The 17030-nt window shown below is 37.4% G+C and overlaps 1 protein-coding gene across 9 annotated transcripts in view; it reads right to left on the reverse strand.

Annotated features, from left to right (window-relative positions):
• Positions 1–16636, reverse strand: part of creb5b (cAMP responsive element binding protein 5b) — a 54035-nt gene extending 37399 nt beyond the window's left edge. For 6 of the 9 annotated variants that reach the window (XR_007140181.1, XR_007140180.1, XR_007140179.1 and 3 more), the window contains exons 1-5: positions 16508–16636; positions 11390–11467; positions 10596–10689; positions 8670–8824; positions 5048–5205 (exon numbers count right to left, since the gene is read on the reverse strand). Coding sequence is in view for 5 of the 9 variants with exons in the window: in XM_027149289.2 (XP_027005090.1) it covers positions 5048–5205; positions 8670–8824; positions 10596–10689; positions 11390–11443 (461 nt within the window). In the remaining 4 variants the exon portion in view is untranslated. The other 3 variants (XM_027149293.2, XM_027149291.2, XM_047811541.1) reach the window with 3 other exon arrangements.
• Positions 16637–17030: the final 394 nt, after the last annotated feature.

Raw genomic sequence — 17030 nt, forward strand, 5'->3', positions numbered from 1 at the left:
AAACCTGAGCTTGTAAATGTTAACTTATGTTATGGAAAGAATCAAGTCAAGCCGCTTCATGTTCAGACCTGAATAATCTCATTCTCTCCGTGTTATAAACCAGAGCCTGTTTTGCCACTTTGATAGCACTGTACATACATTCAGCTTCTGCTCAGCTTCGACATGGCAATTCATTTGATTGGAGATTAAGCTAATTAACCACATTTTAACCACATCAACACATTTTTATCCAAGGCTGCCAATAATACTGGAGCTGATTATTCTATCAAGGTTCATAGTTACACTCACTCTGATTCGGGTAAAAATGGCTGGACGACGATAAACAAAACGAAAAGTTTTCAGTTTTGTAAATAATTAAAATCTATTTAAAAAATATATTGTGAGTATTATAAGTATGCAGCATTGAACAATGTGCAGATTTATTTTAAGTAAACAATACAGAGGCCTGGTTTTCTGCATTGTTTCAGTAAATCCCAGAAGCCCCGGAGCAAGTCAGTTATTTGTAAATGTTTTTGGTAACATGTTATTTGAACAGTGCCTTCAATGGGCCTTCATAGCACATTCATTAGGGAATTGTTTATAAAGTAATGCTGGGTGATTTCTGAAAGACTCTGAAAAACAGTATTGTATTTTTCTTTGTCTTGAAAGAGAGAAGAAACTTCAGCTATATTTATGGACTTTCTGATAGGTCTTTGGGTCTCTTGGGTCTGCAGAATTACACCTTCATTTTTTGTTGATTTCTTCTTTATTTGTATTTTATTTCATTTTTGTTTGTAATATCTATCTATCTATCTATCTATCTATCTATCTATCTATCTATCTATCTATCTATCTATCTATCTATTTTCTTTATTCATCCTATTCAGGATAACAGTAAGCCTGGAGTCTATCCCAGAGGACTCAGGACACAAGGCATGGGACACAATAAATGGGGTGACAAACCATCATAGGGCACAATCACACACATACTCACACCCATTAAAACACTATGGACAATCGAGAGATGCCAATCAGCCTACAATGTCTTTGGACTGAGGAGAAAACTGCAGTGTCCAGAGGACACCCCTGAGGCACAGGGAGAACATGCAAACTCCAAAGACACAAAGGCAATAAAGTAAAAGAACTCGCTAACCCTGAAAAATGCAAGGCAAACATGTTAGCCACTAAGAAGTTTTCACTAATGACTACATTTTTTTCTCACTAATTATTTGTCAGTTTAAACAAACAATGTATTCTGCATAAGCTAATTTCTTTGGAGTGTTTTTATCAACTTCATCATGGAGCACAGATTGGAGTGCTAGCTTCACAGGTGGCAAACTGGAATGGCTATTAAATTTGCATCTATTACATATTAAGTAAAATATAACCGTAAACCGCTTTTTAAGCCCACAAACTAGAAGGATAGACGTCATGAATGTGCTGTTAGCAAAAAAGCTGACAAGATAAGAATAATAAATGCATAACAATCGTGATCAATTTTCTCTCTTTTATAAGACAAAGCTGTAAACAAACCCTGTCACCTCACACATTCTGTAGTAGCAAGTGAATAAGCAGCATTCTTATTGCTGCCGCTCTCCCTCTCTCTCGTTCTCTCTCTCTTTTCTGTGGCTGAAATTCCATCCATCCCTCTGAACAAAAGCCACTGTCGACCTGTCAGTCAAACTGACTGACAGTCTTCCCATCCAATATTCACAAGCTGTCCCATCTAGGCATCTGCCCCCGTGCTGTCTCGCCACTGTCATAGAGAAGACGTTGTGTTCTTCTTTAACCTCACGCGTCACACCATGCACTGCACAAGAACCAGTTATTAACACTGATCCTCTGTTTGTGTGTATGTGTATGTGTATGTATATGTGTATGTGTATGTGTATGTATATGAGTATGTGTATGTATATGACAGTGATTGTTGGGGAGTGGTAAGTATGAAGGGCATGCTTGACATGCAGAGCACATACTGGAGCCTGGATTTTTAACTAAGTGGTTTAAAAAAATAATAACAAAAACAGTTTCGTGTTGTACATATTGGGTACAGTTTCTAGTCTGCACAGGCATTGGACGTTGGTCATGTGTTTGAACAGAACCACAAGCAGATAAATCAAGACAAAAACATGTTATTAGGCAATAACACATTCTAGCTGATGTGAATATTCTGGGTAAAGCACTCCATGGCTGGGTCTGTAATGTAAGATACAGACCATCAGGTCAGTTCAGGGAAACAGAACCTGTGGTAGTCCTGATTGCTTACCTCCACTGCATGACGGATCTGTCTTGCTACTTTAATCCTCCTCAAACATACCAAACCACAACCACTGAGCTGGAAATGACACTGTGCTTTTCCTGCACAACAATATGTCTGTGTGAGTGTGTGTGTGCGCACTCAGGTGATGATTATGTCGCAGACAGGGTATATTCTGACGCAGACAGAGCAAAAGAGAGCAAGTCAGATGGATCAGAAGTGGCGAGTGCTTGCGCAAAAGGGCGTCACCCCTAAATAGTCAATATCCCCACCAGAGCAGGACTATTGATGTCATAAGTGTGGGACACACCCGAGCTGGCCAAACCACACAGGCGCTTTAAGGGCCAGGGCAACTGAAAAGAGCCACACAGACACACACACACAGAAACAGACACACACACACACACACACTCACAAACACACACACACACACAAACACACACACAGCACCACTGGAGACCCAGGAAAACATACTTTCAGAGCTTCCATAAAATTGTCCTTTCACATAACAACAAAAGTCTTTTCAATATTGCAGGTCTATTAATCTACTTTTAATAAAATCTTGTAGATAAATAAATTATACATTACAGATGCAGACAGGTGACTAATTAAAACTAAAGGCTCAGTAAGTTGGCTCACCATAAGCTCATGGCAGATTCTCTACAGGACTCTGAAACTGCACTGGAGAGATTAATATCATTCTTCCAAAACATTTTCCATCAGTTACAGTTTTCATGATGAGCCACAGGTTTTTCATTTTGAATCAGTATATCAATTCTGCACATTGTCTAAGCTGAGTAGTCTTTGTGTGTATGGATAATTTCTACTTCAGAATTTCTACTTAAATCTTCTATGAATTCTCTGTTAACTGTGTGTGTGTGTGTGTGTGTGTGTGTGTGTGTGTGTGTGTGTGTGTGTGTGTGTGTGTGTGTGTGTGTGTGTGTGTGTGTGTGTGTGTGTGTTTATGTGTGTGTATGTGTGTGTATGTTGCAAATGTGTGTAAGATGCTACACTTCCAGCACATATTAATTGTAATCCTGCCTTTTGGAGGCTGTCCAACATGCAGCACTGTGTAACAACGATACACTAACAACACAGCTGACACTATGCTATTTTTAAATGAATTAAGTATTAAGTATCAAGAATTTAAAAAGTAAATTCTGTTACTTGTTTTAAAACAGCAGTAAGCTTTTTTAAGAAATAAGCTATTTTTGCCATTAGCTAGAATTCAACTTGCTTTCTATTCAATATTGATTCTATTGATACTAAAAAAAAAAAAGGTAGCTTAGTGGAATTATAGCTAGATAACGTTAGCAAATTAGCAAAAATATACTGAACATGCTTTTTCAAACTAGGTGCAGTTCATGATTTTGTAGACACATAATTTATAGATTTAGTATAAAGTAGTGATTTACACATAAATAACGTTACTACATGTTTTTAGTTAACATATTGTGAATGAAACATGCAGAATTGTTTATATAAATTGTCATATACATCGGTGTGCTCTAGGATCATTGGATGGCACCGGATTAATTTCTTTACCAAGATCCTCCTTATCTAACGTAAAAAGATGCACTAATAATAAACATTAATAATTTCATCTTAAATCCGGGACACACAGATGCAACGAAGCAGACAAAATAAACACAATAAAAAATACGACTAAAAGTGGAAGTAAAAGAGAAATTGATTGAAAGTGATGCAAAATGGACTGAGATGAACTTTTCTATGCTGGAAAAAATGAATTATGAAAGTAATCTAGTGCAATCCAAATGATCTTTGTCTGCACGACTGTGTGGAACAAATGATATAAATAAATACAAATTGTACATGAATAATTAACACATTAACTGACATGTACTTAACTAGTCATTAGTTCATATATGAGTAAGTATTAATTCAGGGATTAGTGCAGGATTATTTATGTATTGTTACCGTAAAGTGTTACCGTAATACATCAGCTTAGTAAATACAAATATTCAAGTATTTTCTACCCATCTCATCAAAATACATGCATGCACAATGCCAGCAGCAAAAATAAATAAATAAATAAAAAACAGTAAAGTGTCTCAGAGATGACAGATTAAAAAGAGATGTGTCACAACGTTTTAGATGCCCTGTTGGGTGAAATTTCCCCCATAATTGAAAAATTTTATGAATACATTATGTAAAGAATAGTGTAAGAAACAAACAGTCAAAAATAAGAAATCTCATCTCAATCTGTTCTAAATCCACAAACCACACAGATCCTTCGTAATAAAATATAGACATTCACAAGAAAAAAGACATCTGAGACAGCTATTTTTGTCTGTTAAACAAAGAGGCTTTCTTCAGAGAAGCATGTACGCATTGAAGGATGCACGCAGAAGGAAGAAACAAATTCAACATGATGCTTAAACTTTCCATACAGAAAGATCTATATTTTAAAATAAAAACTGTTCCTACTTGAAAAAAAATCGGGCAGCAACACAGTGTATAAGTAAACTTCACTTATTCAACATAACGCTCAGGCCACGTGAAATTGCAAACGTTCTACTGCGTAACTGAGAAGATTGCCTAAAAGAGTGAACTTGTCTGTTTACATATTAATACAAATTATTAAATGAGCAGCAAACACGTCACTTCCTTTTACGGAATGAATCAACATTTTAGATGTGATTATTATGTGGTGGATTATAAGAAGCTAGTAAAAGGATTTAACACAGTACAGCTGATTAGTATTGTAAGCTGAATGCTTTTACAGTACAGACAATCAGTATCAGTACAATGTCACAGGGACGCTGCTGAAGCTCAAAATCATCTACTCACCCGATCTGTCTGTTGGTGGATGGAGCCTGAGTGATGACTGAGCTGGACTGTGGTGATGGCAATGCTTGCTGTATCACAATGCTGTTCTCATGGTTGGACATTCCACTGTGAGGTTGCTGGTGCTGGTTGGGGCCTGGTTGTGCATGAAGAGCGATATTCTGAGAAAAGAGCCAAAACGTGTATCAATAATACACCGATTGACAGCTTATATTCAAAAGATCTTGAATATAAATTTCTCAACTTTTTTATTATAAAATTACAGTACACCAAGTAAGACGATTAAAGCTATCTCAAGCCAAAAAGCTTTACATTTTCTTATACTGTTTGAAGATAATTTTGCTTCTTTCAGGAAATAAATGTGTCAAATTTGCCAAATTATCTGCCAATATGAAATACTAGATCAACTACAATATACAATATACAATACAACGACAATATTCCAGGTATTTTCATTTACTGTCAGTCTTCACAGTTAGTTATTTAATTAGCATTTGGCTTCAAACAGTACAATGAATGTAAAAACGCATATACATTCTACTTCAAAAAAACATATAAGATGTGTATGTATATATGCAGGGGCGTCACTACGCCCTTTTTAGGGGGGCTTTAGCCCCCCTAAACTTCTGCCCAGTCCCCCTAAAAAAATTAGTTGATTAATTATTTTTTGCTCGCTTCAGTCCCCTTTAAAAACACATTTGAAGCGGCGACAAGCTGCGTCATGTTTCGGCTCCTCCCCTGAACTGTCTGCGTGGATTCACCGCGTGTTGTTTATATTGCTGCTATGCTAGTCAAAGTTTATGGCTTTATGTTATTTTCTGGTTAAAAGTTTGTTTTATTTTATTTTGTCAAAAAAAGTTTCTTATCTGAGGTTTTTATGTGAGCATAGAAATGCAAACAGTAAAATGTTGTGTTTGTACTGGAAACGTGTGTACGTGTGTTTGTACAGTGAGTAATGAAGTCTTCATTGTAAAAAAAAAAAAAAATACATTCACAACTCAAAATTTTCTAGTGACTGGTCATATCTAAATTTTTTAATTTTTTACAGTGAAATACAGGGAATACAATGGAATAGTGGATTGTAATAAGGTTAGTAGTATACAACCCTACCCTGGGGGCTGAGCCCCCCTAAAATGAAAATTCTAGAATCGCCCCTGTATATATTTATGACTCAATGTAAAATTTTTATTGTTGATTTATTCTATTTAAAATGTTCCTACAGATGAAAAAAATCCATCAGTTATACACTGTACTGAATGCACCAGTAATATTTCAGCTATACTTGTCATTAATTTACAGGTAATAAAATATGCATATTAAATATGAATACACTTTTTAAGGCAGTGATATTTATTAGAAATGATTAAATGTCTAAAATATTTACCTCCTTAATCATTTTCATCATTTTTCATTGGATCAAATTGAAATTAATTTGAATTTGTATCAATTTTTGCTCATTTTTCTCCTTTAATACCTAAATCCTGCCAAGTTACAGAAAAACTTATTAAAACTCAGTCATAATTCTATGCAAAATGACTTATACTTTGGAGCTTGTAAAGTAGAGCTGCATGCTTAATATTTAAAATTAGTTGCAGTCGGTCGGGAGATTTTATCTCTTTATATGTCATGCACGAATACAGCTATTCTAGAACTATTAAAAATGTTACAGCTATTTCCAAAAACAGTGGTTATTAAGGAGAAGAGAAACATCTACAATATAAATAGATGAACAAATATTTTATCTACTGCTATATCACCTACTAATTATACTTATTAGTAATAAACTAATGTTTGTAGTATATACTGAAGTGTTATCAGGTCTTGTAGAAAAGCGCTGGAAGCTGAACTACTACTAAACAAGTCTATTTGCAGGAACAGTTTATAGACTATGACATTTTGACTTTTGCAGGATGTTTGCAGCGTATTATTATATGAGTTAATGGAACATAAAAGAGCGAATAGAGAACTTATAATAGTTGCGGTATTTATGTCAGACAGTTCTGTATTTTAAAAACAAAGTTAAGGAGTAAAGGTCTTGGGCAAGACTTTTTTCTTGCTTCCTCTTGATGTCATATAGGTTTTCAAAGAAAACTCATTTTACTATATTTAACCATGTTGTCATGCACTGTGTATGTATAAATAATATAAACACTTTTAAAATGTAATGAGGATTGTTCCAAAATTATAGATGTAAAAATATTAGAGGATGTTTTAAAGCATAACTCCAACCTTTTCAATTCGTTTCCAGACGCTTCAAACATTTATAAGTAAATCAAAGGAAGTAACTTATTCAAAACATGTTCAATATTCAAAGACTGAAAAATAAAAATGTCTTTTATGCACTAAAGTCATTAATGCACTGGTCCTAGAATTTCTGTTTTAAAAGTTAATGTTTTTCTACATTTATTATTAACCTTTTAATACTGACTGCCATAAACGAATATATTTTTTGGCCTGACAGAAAATATCATCTTGCTCCATTTATATGTTTTTGTGTTTCAGCCAATATTGAAAGACACTTTATTTATGTTATTATTATTATTATTATTATTATTAGTAGTAGTAGTAGTAGTAGTAGTAGTAGTAGTAGCAGGCTAAAGAACTACAGCAGTAAACCTTGCATTTTCCCATCTAATTTAGTTTTTTTCAGGTTTTCTCTCAACAGGAAGTTAGCTAAGAGGTGCATGGTCTCTGTGAAACCTCAGCACTAACACATCTAAAACAAAATCTGAAACCTAAAAGTCTGACCAGAAAGTGTTAATAGTGTAGAGTTTTTCATTAAAATAATGTAATGTTGTCATTGTGTCTTTGCAGTAGCGTGTATGATATGGTACACTATTGACAGAAAAACATGCCTGTTATACAAAAATACAAAAACTTGTCTTGACAGTCGAGAATTTCTGCTTTCTATCAATGTTTCTTAGGAAATTATCTTCCTGCCTTTTCAGGAAAACAGTTTCCAGATAAAGACATTTCTGACACTTCCAAAACAATGAATAATAACAGAATTCACCTTCATGCCCCTGGGCTGCTTCTCATGTGTGAGCTGTAAGTCTATGCTGTTAACATATATCTCTATGTCCTTATAGCTTCTTCACTGCACTCAAAAATATCTTGCTACAACCTGTTAACTGCTGACTCTGCATCTCCTCTCCACAGGTACTGTACACTCCTTACACCATCCAGACATCAGCTGTCCTGTAGAAAGTCTAGCCAACTGCTCAGGCTAATCTAGTTGGCAGCATTGTGGTTCTGTGTTGTTTAGTTTACAAAACCCACACTGGGGTCAGCTCTAGGTATTAGCATTCTCACAAGCAGAATAGTGTGACACAATGGTTGACCACAGCTGTGTGATTATTTTACAGACATCGCATTAATTACTTCATGCTGCCCGAGAAGCAGACACACACTGATCTCTGAGGGATGTGTGTAGTGGTTTAGATACCACACTAAAATTATTTAGAGAGGAAAAAAGGACTCTTGCTAGTCCTTTTCAGACTCAGGCAGATGCTAGTCACATAGTTTTTGCAAGCTGTGTGAGTATGTGTTTGTTTACTTCTGAAGCAATATTGATTACAAGCTATAGGAGTAAAAACAGAAGTATTTAATATAAGATGAGCCTCACAGTGCAGCTGCGCCACAGGCCCCACTCTCTCACCGGTTTGGTGTCTTCCTCCTCTTGGACTTTGCAGAACTCCTGCTCGATGGAGCAGTCCAGGTCACTGAACAGTCCTACCTCCTCACAGTTCTTTAGGAAGCGTGTTGGGGTTGGTGTCTGGTCTGCAGACAAAAAAAAACATGATTTAAAACTTTGAAACCACAGTCTAAGACATTTATAGTAATATCAACCCCCTGTAGAGTCTTTTGAACAGTACATATAGTCTATAAACACTGAAGTGGTCAGCACCATTAGTTCTGTATAATGACACTTTGGATTAATTTAGCTGGCACCAACATCCTTACGCAAATATGCTGAATGATGTTTTCAGAATGATGAAGGAAGCGACAGAATTCACATGTAAACTCATTTTTTTTGGTCTGGCAGACAGAGTAAACTGAGATTTTGGAATTAAACCCAGTATCGAAACCTAAGTAAGAAAATAGTTTGCAGTTAACAGTTAAGTTACAGTTCTAGACTGCAATTAGCATTGTGGCTTAAATAAAGTATACAGTTATGGGTTACATTGTGTGTTAAATGTGGTTAAGAATGTGTATTTCCTACAAGATCAATGAGGCATATACATTTTAGTTGTTTATTTGTCTCAGAGTATTTGTGTCCGTGTGTGTGCGTGTGTCCGTGTGTGTGTGGGTGAGAGAGAGAGAGAGAGAGAGAGAGAGAGAGAGAGAGAGAGCATATGAGTAAGGATGTGACGGAGTGAGAGAGTTGGAGAACTTATATGGGAGTGAGGAAATAAGTGAATATACATGTATAGGTAATACATAAAATACATAAAAATAAAACACGTGAGTAGGAGAGAGTGAAGGAGTGAGGGAATAAATAAATATATAAGTAGGGGTATGTGAGGGAGTGAAGGAGTAATTGCTTGAGTGTGGGTGAATAAAAAGATTAAATGAGTGGGCAAAGAAGTGACTCAATAAGTGAGTGTGAGGTAACTGGGAAGCAGAGTGGGGGAGCTGGGTAGAGTGAGTAAGAGCGTGAATGAGAGAGTGAGTGAGTGAGTGAGTGAAGGAGTGAGGGGGTAAGTTAGTGAGTGAGTGATGGAGTAATTGAGAGAAGCAAAGAGATGAAGGGACTGAATGTACAAGAATGCACATCTAGTTGGAAACCTAAAGCTTCCAAGCTACTCAGTGCTGAAACCTGATCTGCTCCCTTGACAAGGGTAAATAATGAAGAGGAGAGAATCACAGCACTGCTGGAGAGGCACACACACTCAAACATGCATTTTATGAAGAAACATTCATTTCACAATGTTATCTAACAAAAAATTCTTCTCAACTGCTTGCCCTTCTGAATAAACCATAATGTGTGTGTGACTGGAGTCAGATGTGGAATTTGTCTATAAATTTTCTCCCTGTTTTCATCACGGTAATTCTGGTTTTGCGGTTTGTTTGGTTTTGTCCTAAAATGACCAGCTCTCTAACTGATATGGAGCTTAGAGCATGCAAGTGATAGGAGGGATTAGAGGACTTAGGTAGAGGGTAGTAAAAATATTATTTTAACCACATAGTTATACGATTTAATCTTCATGTACGCACGCCTAATGCTTGCTAATCAAAGACAGACGTCAAATGAAGTCTAAGATGGCCCATGTGGCTGGTTTTGTGTGTTGGGTGTATATGTGTGTATGTGAGTGTGATCGTCCATAGTTTTTATACATTACTGCCATTATAAAGGACCAAAACATTCTAAAAAAAAATCAGGCTTGGGGCAAATTAATATATAAGACGTAAAAAAAGAAAACTTTCAATTTACATATACACCATAATACATGTATGAATGTGTGTGTGTGTGTGTGTGTGTGTGTGTGTGTGTGTGTGTGTGTGTGTGTGTGTGTGTGTGTGTGTGTGTGTGTGTGTGTGAATGATTCACCTGATAGCATATTATCACTTTTGATGGGAGGAAATTTGAGGGTCATCTCATGCTTGTGGCGGTGAATCATTAGATGGTCTTCTGTGGGGAAACGCTGTTAGACACAGAAACAAGTCAGTCTAAAAACAGTTGTGGTTTAACTCATTGCTAAAAACAGATGGTGGTTTTGCTTTGCCTTTATAGGTTTGGCAGAAGGCTTTGTAATATCCTGAAATGGCATGGACACTAACAAATTGTACTGAAAACAACCGGCGCAATTCAGGGAGCTAAGAGTAAGTGTGATGAGACACTTCACTGTGGAAAGGGTCTATAACTGGTCACGGCGCAAAAAAAAGAGGTCTTATCACACACAATCAATTATAGCAAAAAAAGACGATATACATCTCAGATAGCTGCAGCTGATAGATGTTCATAATTAGCGATCCACAGACTTGCTTGTTAGCCTGATGTAACCCGTGAACCAGAGCTATAAACATTTTTATAATAATTTACAAATGAACTGATATTTTTATAGGGCTTTTACCCAAATGATTACGCTTATAAAATGTACTGAAGAAAAAAAACAGAAACTGCGATGTGATGCTCCGGGGTTCCTTTTTATCAACATGCCAAGAAATAGTGACCTGGACATCTAAGGAAACACAGTGGATTCACATGTTAAAAAGGCCCAAGGGGAACAGTTTTCTTAGCAGTGTAGCATTTCACTGTTTTCTGTGCAGCAGTGTTTCTCTTTGAGAGAGCCTCGATCATGTTACCGATGCGTTCATCCCCGCCATTGTGCAGTCATGACTTACCTGAGAGCAGCCTGGAGCGCTGCAAATGAACGGCCTTTCCTGCTCAGAGTTCATCTCTTGCTCCAGCTCCTCATAAACCTGAAAACAAGCGTGTAGACAGAAATCAGCGCCTTGGTCGTCTGTCGCATTTTACTTGGATCGCGTGACGGCCGAGCAAAAGCTGTGCTACCTGGCGAGGATTTTCTTAACAGAATCTCAGAGGTGAGTATTCAGTTGCCCGTGTCTGCGTGCATTGCTGAGGTTAAGGTCATGTTGGGGTAGAACTGAGAGAAGGAGGAAGGATCAGGAGCACAGTTTAGTGGCCTGAGGTGTCACACTGCCTCTGTGTCTCCATGGTGCTACTGCTGACCAAAGCACAAGTGTGTAAATTATCCACCAGCTACCCAGAACGCAACCTGGTACCCAGATAGCAACAGCAACAAGGGCAGTGTATCAACAAACTGCCACTCAGTCCTCGATATTATTCTGACCCCTAAACTCTGCTGTCTTCTCAATCATGCCTTTAGTAGCAGGGATGAGGTCAGTTTGGCAACTGACTGCTAATAATGGTAAATACTAGAGGCTCTATTCATTAGTGATAACGAGTGTGACTATCAAACAGACAGGAAAATAATTTATCGAGTAGAGCATAGAGTAAATAATATGTCACAAAACAATGGTAAAAATTCCAACAATTTCTAGCGGTCATCTTACAAGTGCTTAATAATTCCAACCCATCAATGATGAACATTCTCTCTCCTCTCTATCTCATTCCCTATTTATGTCTGTGTCGCTCACTCCCTCTTTCTCTCATGGGAGTTTGTCTTCTGTACTATGATTCTAATGAATACCCCTGATGACAGTCTGACAATGGAATGGTATGTCAGTGATTCTGTTTCCCACATACGGTGTGCAAACAGACGCTCTCCGGCGTTAATGGAGGTTTGTTTGACGTCTGTTTTCTTACATAGTTGCTTCCATTTCTTTAAACTGTAAAATAGGTTGGTCAACATGCATGCCTCATGGGAGAAGTGGATATTTCTATTTCCAGAGATGATGAAACTGGAAGGCGTGTAACTCAAATCGCCTGCCTCTTAACACAGCTTATGCAACTCAGTGACCGCATATCTACGATTAGACCCTGAGGATAAATCCACAATGGGGTACGATTGAGGAAATATCACTGAGATTCTAGAGTCATCTTCCAAAATGTTTTTTTTTTCTTTACTTCACTTTTTCACAGTTTATTCATTTGCAATTTCGGCATTAAACACTGTACGCTCTCTCATGCCTCATTTCTGTAACAGCACCGCAGTCTAGAACAGCCTAATGAGTAGCTGTCTTAATAGAGCATGACAGTCTGAGTCGAGTCTTCCATATACAATAGTAAAACCAGACTAACGGCAGTGGGCTTGAATATGTATTGACACGCTGGTTAGACAGATAACAAACATTCTCTTTCCAAATACGTGGAAAATAAACATGTTAGGAGCTGCGAGGCATGAAAAAGGAGGCACATAGAGCTCTCTTCAGTGCTCTTCAGGTTAGGTCTCTCTGGGGACACACAACTTCTATGGCATGAAAGCTTTTATACACAATTTGCATGTGATTTTTTTCTGATGGGTCTTGCCAACTGTTTCCTCTCATGCAGTCAAAACATTCAAATTTGGCTTTATGTTAGCCAGAGCAGTTTTCCCTTACAGACAGGCCGACAGGCAGAGCCCCTCCAGTCAGGCCCCAAACTGCGGCCTTATAGGTCACATGCTCTGTTCTTGATATGGGAGAAAGAACCTACAAGAACCCGAGTGATAAGAACCAACAACATGACTTTGCTCTTTGTCTGCCCCACATCTTACTTTCTGTTATCTCATTACTATTATCTCTTAAGTAAATAGATAAGATGAGATGAAAGATGAGATGACAAATGAGATATACCTTAATTAATTCCATGTAGGAGAAATTCAAGTTGACTATCAATTCTAATTATTTATTCACTTACTCTTATTTATACAGGGCTGAAAGTACTTCTGTCTTTAACAAAATAATACTTCTATTTATTATCCCAGATATATCAGGTAGCTTGTATGTCTGCAGCTGCACCGACTCGCTTGGTTACGCTGTTTAATTTAATTGACCAGCAGACAAAATATAATAAATTGTTAAGTATTTTATAAGATTTTTGTTGAAATCTAACCAAGTTCTCTAGGGCAAATTTCTAACGTATATATAAGTCTCAATCCCTGCAGATGTGCCATAAAGGCGATTGATTTGGTTATTTTGGTGCAGAGTATCACAACGGGTTACAAACAGCACAGTTCACTGTGTAAACTGATCAGTCCACAACATACGACTGCTTCACCATGTAACAAGCTTGTGTTTGTGTGTGTGTATGAGTGAGAGTGTGTGAGTTACTACACATACACAGCATGCCTCATGTACATTCTGAAGCCTGTCATCACAGCCATTCAGACTGATGTATATCTCTGTACTGGGTTGATTTTTATGACCTTCAAAATGAACAAGCTCACTTCCCTTTCTCTGTCACATCTTTTAGACACTAGAAACTACCAAACCTCACCCGATGACACAGGCCTATGTAATGTCAGCTTACCAGGCAATTGAATGCACTATCCAGGGCAAAGGGGGCAATTGACTTTGCTTTTGCTGATATGTTTTCATTTAGCAGAGGAAATTTGGTTACGTTTCACAGTAAGTGGGTCCCGATGTGGGAGCACATGAGGTTTAGTGAAGCAGAGTACAGTTTCATGAGGAACCTTTGCTCTCAAGGTTCAAGCGAAAATTCAGGTTCAAGACAGAATTCAAACAGTATGGAGAGGGAGGAGGTCAGAGTAGGTTGCAGCATGCACAAACTTGCACTGCAATTCAACCCCCCCAAAAGAACACACACACACACGCACAAACACACACACAGCTCACTAGGCCTTTGACAACACAAGTTCAAGGTTGGATCAGCTTAAGCCCTCGGGCGAGGAATAAGGCGCACATAAGCAATGCACTTATTGTCAAGAAGCTTTCATAAAGAACAGATAAAAGGACCCAACACCGGCTACCTTCAATCAGTGCCAATTAATTTACCTCCTCTTCTTAGACTCACATTTGATTTCATATCTTAAGTTGACACAGAGTCTATAGAATGCCCTGTGTAATTGTTTCCTATCTGTACAAATATTTGCTAAACAAATACAGGGATTGAGAGAGATACATTTAAACACAAGTGCAAGAAAACAAAGTGAAAAAGACAAACGAAAGAATGTGTGAGAGCCGCCTTGGGCTACACTGATAGCGCTGAAGGTTGTCAAACTTCTATTACCAAACCTAGTCACATTTCCAGTTTAACGCCTCTATTAAGATTTTTTTTTTTTTTTATTCCTTAGATTTACTTTACATTCGCATATAAAACAGTACATCCAATTCAGAAATTTTTATTATGTTTTTTATATTTTTGTGAACAGACTTTATTGCTGGTGTACTTATGAACTTATTCTCATCAGCCTCTTCCCAAAAAAAGGGAATCAGCATAGACATGGCATTTCACAAACAGAATTAATTTTAAATATATTTGAATATAAATTTAAAGTACAAATTTTAAGCAAGAACATGGAACGTGTATTTTATTTTGTTTATCTGTTACATTTCTAAATCATTTAAAATTCTGATGTAGCATTACTTAAACTCCCAGGATCCACGGCAGGTCGGGATTAATCTGTCTCGCGCTCTAAACTATGTACGTTATTATATTTAATATCTGAAGTTACTGAATTCTAATGAGAGTAATGAATAATACGATCTGAATAAAATGCTTTAGGATGAATAAATGATTAATAAGCAGAAGGTTTAAAGATAGATACTTTTATTTAATAATAGAACTATTATTATTATTATTAGTAGTAGTAGTAGTAGTAGTAGTAGTAGTATTACTATTATTATTATACGTAGCGGTAGTTGTAGTAGTTGCAGTACTGTAGTTATTGTTGTATAGTTATTGTTTATAACTATATATATATATATATATATATATATATATATATATATATATATATATATATATATATATATACACACACACACATCAACATACTTTTATATTCAGACATTAGATTAAAAAAAGACCTGTATGATTATTATTGTTATTGTTATAATTTTACACTGTAACAATAATAGCTATGTTCAATACCTGTATTATTTTTATTGATAGTAGTATTAGAGGCTATGAAAAGAAATTCATTCTTTAATCTATTAACCCTAATGACACTAGTTAGTCTACAGACAGCGTGTGTATGGATTGAAGCATGGCTTCAGCCTGGAGGTTTTAGTGCTTGCTCAGCACAAGTCTCCTGAATCCTTCACCATCTCAGTGCTTAATCAAATACTCCGACTGGCCTGCAGAATGACGTAATGCCCAAAGGCACAGTACTTTTTAATGGAGAAATAGAAACTAAACTATAAGTGGTATAAAATACAATTTATACTATGTGCTCATTGGGAATAGAAAGCTTTTCCATGTCGATGTTCTTCTATGGGCTCCATGTAAGCTAGACATAGTTTAATGGGTTGGAAACACATGTGCCGGTCGTACAACACTTTAGTACTGTCATACCCACAGGAACCTGAAGTCCCCTCTCACACACACAAACACACACACGCATGCATGCATGCATGCAAGCACCTCAGTGAAAACTCAACCCATCCGCTCTCATGCGCACCACAGCAAGTGTGTCACGGCTCGAGGCGCGCAAAAGGCACCGGAGAAGCGCGCAGCACTGAGAACTTCTAACCCTCTAAATCACACAAAGCTGTTTGTTTGCCCGAGTTTCCCGAATCATTGCTACAAATCAGGCAAACATCCAGAAGCACACAAGGCGAGACCTGTTACATGCTGCTGACTTCTATATACAAATCCAACAGGCATTGTTTACTCAAACTGATGCTTTGAATACCTTAAGAAAACACAACTCCGTTAGACAGAAACTTCAAATGTGTTGCACAGCACTGCGACTTGTCACGGGAGAAGAGCCATTGTACCGGGACCGAGTTCACTTTCCAACCTGCAAGCGCGCGCTCTTGTTATCTGCAAACAAAAACTAAGCCAGCGGTACCGCAGGTCTCCAAACTACTTACCGCAGACGTGTAGAGAAGATGCAGCGCCCTTTCTGAAGGAACCACGTTGGACTGAGCAAAGATTACAATACGTTCTATTTAGAGAAGCATTACGTCACCCTCTGGTGACGTCGCGTGGGATTCCTGAACTTCTAAATCACTGCGGTCCGAACGGGGGCGGGGCGATGCGTTGAGTGGGCGGAGAGACGCGGCGAGGGGGCGTGGTTAGTGTGGATATGGCTCAAACCGCATACTACCCTATTAAAGAGTGTGTCAAAACAGATGGCCACTACAGCCAGGGAAGATTTGTGTGTTTAATGTTGTATTTTGGCAGACTATTTAGTTAAGTATTAATCTGTCCCGGATTAAAGTGGGCGTGGCTTTAACCAATCTGGTTTGTTGTTATGTGGCATGGCAAACATGTTCAAAACACATTACTATAATGTTGTACAGTAGCCGATAATACAAAAATAAGGTGGCAGATTGAGCCTGTAAAAAAATATATAGGCTATATTGTTACAGGATACACAGAAAAGTCTTAATA

This window comes from Tachysurus fulvidraco, chromosome 3 (assembly GCF_022655615.1).
Source record: "Tachysurus fulvidraco isolate hzauxx_2018 chromosome 3, HZAU_PFXX_2.0, whole genome shotgun sequence".
In the NCBI taxonomy this organism is placed as follows: Eukaryota; Metazoa; Chordata; class Actinopteri; order Siluriformes; family Bagridae; genus Tachysurus; species Tachysurus fulvidraco.